A 9,826-nucleotide genomic window follows, 5' to 3' on the forward strand; every position below is an offset into this window, starting at 1 on the left:
TGGAGGGTCAGAGAAAAAGAGGAAGACCCCCAGCGAGATGGATTGGCAAAGTGTCATTTCAATGGGCTCAAGCGTGCCAACGATTGTAAGGTTGGCCCAGGACTGGGCAGTGTTTCATTCTGTTTTGCATAGGGTCTCTATGAGTCGATACCGACTCGATGGCACCTAACACCAAGTGTGGTATCTGGTAGATTCAAGAGGATTTCAAATGACTTAACCACAGGTTCTACTCCCCACTCTACTCCTAAGGATGAGATCTCTGAGCCAAACAACTTTCCTTATCAAGGGGACCTTGATACGGTTCCTGCTGATCCCTGAGTAGAAAGTTTCTGTTTTCACTGAGCCTGCAGAATTTTTCACACAAGCCAACCACAGCCTCTTGTGGGAACCAGGGGGACACCTCACTGTCATAGTACTACAAAGCCTGCCTCCCACAGTTCCTGGCTATTCAGTGTGTTCCCAAGTGAAACCCAGGCCGCTCTTCAGGGCTTGTGGGTACTCTTCCCTGTGCTGTAGCTACTGGACTGCTGGACTGCTCATCTGTCCAGGCCCCATGTGTATCCTGCATTGGACATTCCTGTAGCCCTACGGTGAACAGGTGATTAAAACACACTGGGGTTCCCTTTATCTTAATGATGCTTTTTCTGAAAGGGCCATCAGTGCTCTTAGGAACAAAGGTCTCTGGTTCAGCAGCACGGTTCTAGCCATTCATCTCCTTTGAGACTTGCCTGCCACTAGGTCACACTGGAAGGTAGCTGGGTCTTGCTTGATTTGGTGCCTCCTGCCTCACACAGGGCTGGGGAGGCCATTGGCACCTCATACTTGTTTGGTAAATAAATCGGAACTTTCATTCTCATCACAGGGTTGACAAGTAAGACAAATGGTACTGTGGTATAACCTCTGCTTAGGGCGTAGTTTGGCACAGAGCAGTCACCCGGATCTATGAAGCTGAAAAGCTATGCAGGAGCCCTGGAGGAGCAGATGAACTAGTGATTCATTTGTTAAATTCACACCTGAACCCCAGCCTATGAAATAGCTGTCACTCTTATTTTCAGAGTCTGAAGCGAGTCATGTGAGATGGGCAAGGTGTCCAACACCACTCACTGGAAAGCAGCATGTGCTGATCCTGATGAGGGCATCCATGACCAACTGCTGGGGTTTGGTCCATGCTCAGTAACCATAACAGAGGAATGAGGAATAGAGTGTAGAGGCCCAAGTCTTGTGGGTCCTATTGAAATGGTCTTTGTACCTTCTTGTGGTTGTTGTCAGTTACCATTGAGTTGGCTCAGATTCAAGGTGGCCTAATATATGTATGACGAAGAAACGCTGTCTAGTCTTCGGTAAGCTTGAATCTACCCACTGCTACAGCAATCTTGGCCTTTTACCATGCCTGGATTTTCCCATTCTGTTGTTGTGTGTCATCGAGTCAGTTCTGACCCATAGCCATCCTATATAGGGTTTTCGAGGAGCGGCGGGTGGGTTTGAACTGCTGATTGTGCAGTCAGCAGTCCAATGCTTATCCTGCAGCACCACACCACTCTTTGTTGCTGTTGTTAAGTGCCGTCGAGTTGGTTCCGACCCATAGCGACCCTGTATTTCCAAGGGTTTCCAAGGAGCAGCTGGTGAGCTTGAACTGCCAACCTTGCAGTTCAAACGGCTTTGCAGTCTGGCGCATTAACCCACAGCGCCACACCAGGCCTCCTCTAGGATGCATAAAAATCTTGTTTGAATTTAATAAACACTTGCCAAAAGATGAACCTTTTTTTGGTAAGAAGCGCATGGTTCTAATGGTCTCAAATTCTGATGGTACTTTCCATTTGTCAGCTAAGAGAGGACTTGGAAACCCTCCTACTTCCTTCATTTTATCAACACCCTCATTCAAGGGCAGAAATACTGCCTCATATAAATATGGCAAAAAAATAAATAAAATAAAAAAATCAGTATTTATTCTTTATATTTCTGAAGTGTTTCAAAACTAACAATTTAGAAGAAAATGCATAAGCCTGCTTGTTGTTGTTTTTAGTAAGTCCCGTCCAGTTGGTTCTGACTCAATCTTTGCCGGAGCAGAAAGTTTCATCTTTTTCCCGGAACAGCTGGTGGGCTCAAATTGTGGACCTTTGAGTTCACAATCCTGTGCTTATTCCACAGAGCTACCGTGCTTTCTATAAACCCTTCTTGTTGTTGTTGTTAACTGTCATCGAGTCAGTTTTGACTCATAGTGACCCTGTATAGGGTTTCCGAGGAGCAGCTAGTGAGTTTGAACTGCTGATCTTGTGGCTCACAGTCCAGTGTGGATCCTACAGAGACACAGGATGGATTATTTGTCTGTCCCTGCTCCTCCCCCAACAAAGGACCAGAAAACTAAAAGAAAAAGGCCAAAATTTCCTAAGCTGACATTACCTGATACTTTAATTAATTTAAGAACAAATGAGTCACAAGGAACCATGGTGGCACAATGGTTAAAGTTCTTGACTGCTAAATGAAAGCTCAGTGGTTCAAAGCTACCAGCCGCTTTGTGGGTGAAGATGTTGACACCTGTCCTAAGAGGTCCTCGATGGCAGTGGGTTTAGAAACGGATCACCCATGTCAACTTCAGACACTGCCACTGCATCGCACAGTGCCTTTTTTATATATACCTTGTCACCATGATAAAGTTTTACTGTAGCTGAATAAAATCATAAAAGCAGGACTCCGTCTGTGTTTGACCATGGCCACTCTGGAAATCATGAGCAGCTCTAGCACCAGACCTCGGAATCCTGGGCTTCAATTTCCCCATTCTGGCTGCCATCCATACGGTCTCCCACCAGGAAGCCATGGCCAGCTGGTAGATAGTTAAATGTGCTAATGGCCACTGGTGTTCCAGCCTGCCATACCACATCCCCAGCTCTTGCCTTTGTGACAATGCCAAACTATCACAGCTTTTTGGGGTGCTGATTTAGAGAAAAGAGCTTCAGAACTGACAACTTAAGTTCACCTGACAGCTTCTGAGAGGGACACGTGGGAAGGCAGGGAAAAGAAGCAAGAACTCTTACCTCACCTCGCCAATTTCTCCATTTTGCCTCACAGTAACTGTGTGACAGTGTTTCTCTGCTATTCATAAGGTTTTCAGTGACTAAATATTCGGAAGTAGTTTGTCACTCCTTCTTCCTAGTCTGTCTTCATCTGGAAGTTCATCCTCATTTGAAGCCTGTCCACCATGGGTGACCTTGCTGGTGTTTAAAATACTCATGGCATAGCTTCCAAGATCACAGCAACTCACAAGCCACCACAGTACGACAAACTGACAGACGAGTGGTAGTCTTGATGTTAGAAATGATGCTGGAGATGGCATGATAGAATTCTGCAAAATCAATGATTTATTTGTTCATTTCAAATACCTTTTTAACAGCACAGAAGACAGCTAGACACCTGGACCTCATCAAATGGAATGCGCAGAAACCAAATTGACTACATCTGTGGAAAGAGATGGTGGAAAAGCTCCATATCATCAGCCAAAACAAGGCCAGGGGCAGATTTGTGCTCATATGCAAATTCAAACTGAAGCTGAAGAAAATGAAAACAAGTCCACTAGAGCCCAAATATGACCTTGAATGTATCCCACCAGAATTTAGAGATCATCTGAAGAACAGATTTGATACATTAAACACTAAAGACCGAAGACCAGAAGAGTTGTGGGATGACATCAAGAACATTATACAGGAAGAAAGCAAAAGGTCATTAAGAAGACAAGAAAGAAGGAAAAGATCAAAATGGATGTCAGAAGAGACACTGAAACTTGTTCTCCAGTGTAAAGATGCTAAAGCAAATGGAAGAAATGAGGTCCAAGAGCTGAGCAGAAAATTTCAAAAGGTCAGCTCCAGAAGACAAAGCCATGGTATTTTCAATAACCTCATATGCATGAGAAAGCTGGACAGCGAATAAGGAAGACCATAAAAGAATTGATGCATTTGAATTATGATTGGAGGAGAATATTGAAAGTGCCATCCATGGGCTGCCAAAGGAACAAACAGATCTGTGTTGGAAGAAGTACAGTCAGAGTGCTCCTTGAAGAACAGGACGGCCAGACTTTATCTCTCATACTTCGGACATATCGTCAGGAGGGACTAGTCACTGGAGAAGAGTATCATGTTTGCTAAGGTGGAGGGTCAGAGAAAAAGAGGAAGACCCCCAGCAGCATCAATGGGCTTGAGCATGGCAAGAATTGTGAGACTGGCCCAGGACCGGGCAGTGTTTCGTTCTGTTGTGCATGGGGTCACTATGAGTCGGTACCGACTCGATGGCACCTAACAACAACACCTGTATGACGTTGGACCTCACAGAACCTCACCCCTTTCATCTGTAAAATGGGGCAATAAAGTCTGCGTTGCACGATTGTTGGGGATTGCTTTAAACTTCACTGGGTCCATCAATGCAAAGTGCAATTAAGTGCTCAAAATCTGTTGTTAGACGTCTGATTGAACAAAATTTTGATCCTGTGACCTGCAAAATGGAGGCAGTAATTCCTACTTCATGTCACATTAAATGAGATGGGAAAGATATATGAATGTTGGTGTTATTATTAAGTGCCGTTGAGTCGGTTCTGACTAATAGCAACCACATATAGGACTATAGGGTTCCCTAGGCTTTTAAATCTTCCCAGAAGCAGAAAGCCTATATTTCTCCTGCGGAGTGGCTGAAGGTTTGAACTGTGGACTTTGTGGTTCACAGCCCAGTGCTTATCTTATGGAGCCACCATGTTCCCATATATGCATGAGGGGGCTTTAAAAAGTTCATGGAATAATTCAACTATTTCTTAATTCCATTTTTCCACGGACTTTCTGAAGCCTCCATTTATATATGTTGAAGAGGGTGAGAAATAGATACATTTCTTATTTTTGTTTTTTAACTGGCTCATCCTTTCTTGTAATAAATTTGGTCTTGTTAAGTGTAAGTTTAAAGTCTCACTTATTGTTTAGGAACTAAAGGAATTCTCTTCTGAAGAGGACATGGAATGAGGAATATCATTGCTGACGTCAGATGGAGCTTGGCTGAAAGCAGAGAATACCAGAAAGATGCTTACCTGTGCCTTATTAACTATGCAAAGGCTTTCCATTGTGTGGATCATGACAAGCTATGGACACTGTTACGAGTATGAGTATTCTGGAACACTTAATTGTGCTCATGGGAAACCTGTACAGATACCAAGAGGCAGTTGTTCAAACAGAACAAAGGAACACTGAATGGTTTAAAATTAGGAAAGGTGTGCGACAGGGTTGTATTCTTTCACCATACTTATTCAACCTGTATGCTGAGTGAATAATCTGATAAACTGGATTATATGAAGAAAAATGTGGCATCATGATTGGAGGAAGACTCATTAACCACCTGTAATATGCAGATGATACAACCTTGCTTGCTGAAAGCCAAGAGGACTTAAAATACTTACTGATGAAGATTGAAGACCACAGCCTTCTGTATGGGTTGGCCCTCAGTGTAAAGGAAACAAAATACCTCACCACTGGGCCAATAAACAGTATCAAAATAAATGGAGGAAAGATCGAAGTTGTCAAAGACTTCATTTTGCTCAGATCAACCATCAGCCAACACGTATGGAAGCAGCAGTCAAGAAATCAAATGACATATTGCATTGGGCAAATCTGCTGTACAAGACCTCTTTTAAGTGTTGAAGAGCAAAGATGTCAGTTTGAAGACTAAGGTGCGCCTGACCCAAGCCATGGTATTTTCAATAACCTCATATGCATGTGAAAGTTGGACAGTGAGTAAGGAAGACTGTAGAAGAATTGATTCATTTGAGTTATGGTGTTGGAAGAGAATGTTAAAAGTACCACGGACTGCTAAAGGAACACATAGATCTGTGTGGGAAAAAGTACAGCCAGAATGCTCCTTGGAAGGCAGGATGGCCAGACTTCGTGTCTCATACTTCAGACATATTGTTAGGAGGGACCAGTCGCTGGAGAAGGATATCATGTTTCATAAGGTGAAGGGTCAGAAAAAAGGAGGAAGACCCACAGCGAGATGGATTGGCCCACTGGCAGCATTGATGGACTCAAACGTAGCAACGATTGTGCAGGACTGGGCAGTGTTTCTTTCTGTTTTACACAGGGTCACTATGAATCGGTACCGACTTGTTGACACCTAATAACAACAACAATGGAAGACTGTATTTTAGTTTTATCTTTGAAAACATTTCCCTACCTTGATGAAAATTTGTTGGAACAGTCAATGACTCTATTTTCTACACACAAATCCATTTGGGAGAAATTTAAATTTTCTATGAGACGAATGAAGAATTGAAAAGTAAAAGAAGGAAAACAGCCTAGAGAGGCAGAGGAGTGGAGTTTGCTGGTCCCCTGATCTAATGGCTGTTTGGATGTCAGAACTCACCCCAAATGTCACAACTAAGGCCTTGAAATGAGAACATGAAGAAAGTGCAATACTTGGTGTGACTGTCAAAAAGACAAACATCTGGTAACAAAAAAACGCATGGCAGAGCTGGACGGTGGCCATTTAGGCCCATGTTCAGCCAAAGGAAATGTGCTAATGAGAATAACAGTATGGAAGAGGGTTTCAGCAGCCATAGAAAGGGCCAGGGGGATGGAGAGAAGATAAATTACATGTGGTTGTGTCTGTAGGAGTTGGCTTTGTTATTTTGGTTCTAAACTCTGGCATTAATATTCATGTGATGTGGAAGATTTACCTAATCTTGTGGGTCCTTTCATTTTTCTTCTGTAAAATGGAGCCGCATGCCTTTCCTAAGTAACAGCAGAGCTTGTTTTTAAAGATCACGTGAGATGTGTTGTGTTATTGTTACTTGTCATGGAGTTGACTCTGGACTTCCTAGCGGCCCCGTGCGACACAGCAGAATTGTCCTCATTAGTTTTTCAGGTGCAGTGGGCACTCATGGAGTCCCTGGGTAGTGCAAACAGCTACTAGACAAAAGATTGGCGATTTGAACCCATCCGATCCTGACAATCTACTTCTGGGAAATCACAGCTTTGGAAACTGTATGTTGTTGTTGTTAAGTGCTGTTGAGTTGGTTGTGACTCATAGTGACCCTGTATAGGGTTTCTGAGGAGCAGCTGGTGGGTTTGAACTGCTGACCTTGTAGTCCTATCCGACCTTTCAGCCCAGTGCTGATCCTATAGCACACACCAGGAGTCCAGAAAGCTTAATGGAACAGCCCTGTTCTGTATGCATAGATGACGTGGCCATGCGGTGGAATTGACTAGGGTGATGCTAGCTGATGGAGTCCTGGTGTGATGCTGTGGGATCAAGCATTGGACCACAACGCTGGTGGTTCAGACTTACCAACCGCTCCTCGGAAACCTTATACAGGGTCTCTGTGAGTCGGAACTGACTCAATGGCACTTAACAACAAGAACGGCTTGCTTATAATGACCATGCACTGGGCACTTCCTTCCATAAGGGCTTCACGGACTCCCCGAATTCATATCCAGGTCCTACCATTTGCTAGTCCTTGGGTATATTGCTTAACCATTCTGTGCCTTGGTTTCCTCGTCTACCTGGGCATAATAACAGTATTGCTTCAAAGAGTTTGGGAATATTAATCTGTGTAAAGTGAGTGTAAAGTCCTGCACATGGAAAACAGTCAATAAATACTAGCAATATTATTTTGCTCAGTCCACTCCATGTTCCTGGGCTGAGAGGCCTCTGGAGGCTGTTTGGTACTGAAAATCCTCATTTCCTTACAGACCTTTGATTAGATCCTGGAAGTGCACACAGATTACTGCAGCTTGGGCATGTAAATGGGATAGATGAACTTTAGAAGACGGTGGGATGTCTCGTCAGTTGGGAGGGTGGGATTTGAAAATGGGGACTAAGATTGCCTGGAAACAGTACTGGGTATAAAAAGGACCAAAACTGTGGTGTACAGAGCTTCTGCAAGTACACACACACACACACACACAACACACATGCACACACACTACACACACACACTACACATACCGCCCCACCCTCTCTGGGCTTCTGGGCCTTTTGCATTTACAGCCAGGTTATTACTCACCAGGGTGAGTGGGTTGTTGTCTGAATTGGATAAAAATGAGTCTCCATTCAGGAGGCACTGAGAGGCCCATGAGTAATGTCCACCCTCCAGGACGACAGCCTTTGATGCTGAGTGAGAAATGGGAGAAGGAAGCTACCATACTCAAGCACATGAGAGAAGGGAGGTGCTCTCTTACCTAGCCACAACATTTATTCTGCAAGGAGTCTTAGAAAACTAAGTGAAGACCATATTTTACTCCTGGTGGGAAGAATGGGATGGGATGGAATGAGATGTAGAATGGGGGAGGAACAAGACACAGATTCTTTTGTAATCTAAGAGTTGGATCATTTCTTCACAGTCTCGCTCCTGTCCTGCTTCATGCCTGTAACTCCAGGCACCTGCTCATTGTTCAGCCCGCACCTGCCATTTAAACCACACGGGTTCCATCTCGGCTCCAAAGCCGCTCTCCAGGATTCTGATTGGAGGGGGTGGATGCAATTAGCCCAGCACTCTCGGGACAGCCAGGGCTCCGCCTCCTCGGCGGACGGTCGGCTGGGGAGGGGCGCCCGCACCCGTCCCGCTTTCCCGAGGCCCCGCCCCATCTCGTCCTGTCCCAGCCGGGCCCTACCTGAGCTGGCGGGGCTCGCAGTCCACGCCTGGCAGCAGCAGCCGGGCCGCCTGGCGGACATCGTCGCTGTCCATGGAGAAGCTGCGGCGGTGGCCGGCGTGCGCCACGGCCACCCGGATCCATTCCATCAGCGGCGGCAGCACGAGGAAGGGCCTGCAGCAGGGAGAGGGACGGGGAGACGCGCCGTTAGGGCGGCCCTGGCGACAGGGGCTGCGCGCCCAGCCCCACCCCCTCTCCCGGAACACCCCCTCTCCTTCCCCTGGGGACCCTGCCTCTGAATTCCAGAACATTTGGCGATTCCTTGGAGGCATCCGGGCCCTACTGGAGACCTGGGAGGGGATTCTTTTGACTCTTTGGGCCTCAGTTTCCTCATCTGTGAAATAGGGCTGTGACTACCCAAGGATGCGATGTAACTATTCTGTTGACTATTACTCCTCTGAGGGATCATGTGAACACAAACGGATGATTCACTTAAAGCACCAAGCACAGAGGCTTAGGAGAAACGTAACCAGCTCCTAGTGTGATTAGCACTGAGGGCTCCCGATTCCAGACCCACGCCTAAGGGGTCCAGCCGGCCCTTCCCATGCCCAGCCTGCTCCCCTCTCATTCTTAAGAGACTTTCCAAGGCCAGCTGTGCCCAAGCACCACACAGCCAACAGGCTCCTCAAGTCGGTTCACACTCATATGGACCCTGTATATAGATAGGGCTTCTGAGGGAGCGCGGTGACTCCGTTAGATAAGCACTGGACTGTGAACCACAAGGCCCGTGGGTCGAGCCCACTAGCTGCTCTGTGGGAGAAAGATGAGGTTTTCTACTGCAGAGATACAGCCTTGGAAACGCTATAGATAAAGAGCAGGGGTGGAGAACATCCACGAAGTCATTTATTCCGGCCCTGCTACAGCAACCCCAGTTCCAACCATCACATTGTTGTTGATGTTAAGTGCTGAAGTCGGTTCCGACCCATAGCGACCCTGTATAGGGTTTCCAAGGAGCGGTTGGTGAGCTGGAACCACTGACGTTGCGGTTCAAACCGGCTTTGCAGTCCAGCGCATTAACCCACAGTGCCGCACCAGGACATCTCATTTGTTATTGTTGTTTAAAGCCGTTGAGTCGGTTTGACCCATAGCAACCTTGTACAGGGTTTCTGAGGAACAGCTGGTGGATTTGAACTGCTGACCTTGCAGTTCAGTGC

General features: G+C 46.1%; 1 protein-coding gene across 2 annotated transcripts in view; it reads right to left on the reverse strand.

Moving 5' to 3' along the window:
• BTBD11 (BTB (POZ) domain containing 11) overlaps positions 1–9,826 on the reverse strand; it is a 441,647-nt gene that overhangs the window by 105,884 nt on the left and 325,937 nt on the right. Inside the window, exons 1-2 of one of the 2 annotated variants that reach the window (XM_006865246.1) lie at positions 8,906–9,010; positions 8,634–8,786 (exon numbers count right to left, since the gene is read on the reverse strand). In XM_006865246.1, coding sequence (XP_006865308.1) covers positions 8,634–8,786; positions 8,906–9,006 — 254 coding nt within the window. In that variant the 5' untranslated portion in view covers positions 9,007–9,010. Of the gene's footprint in view, positions 1–8,633; positions 8,787–8,905; positions 9,011–9,826 lie in introns of those variants that run through there. The other variant, XM_006865245.1, reaches the window with a different exon arrangement.

This window comes from Chrysochloris asiatica, unplaced genomic scaffold (genome assembly GCF_000296735.1).
Source record: "Chrysochloris asiatica unplaced genomic scaffold, ChrAsi1.0 scaffold00076, whole genome shotgun sequence".
NCBI lineage: Eukaryota > Metazoa > Chordata > Mammalia > Afrosoricida > Chrysochloridae > Chrysochloris > Chrysochloris asiatica.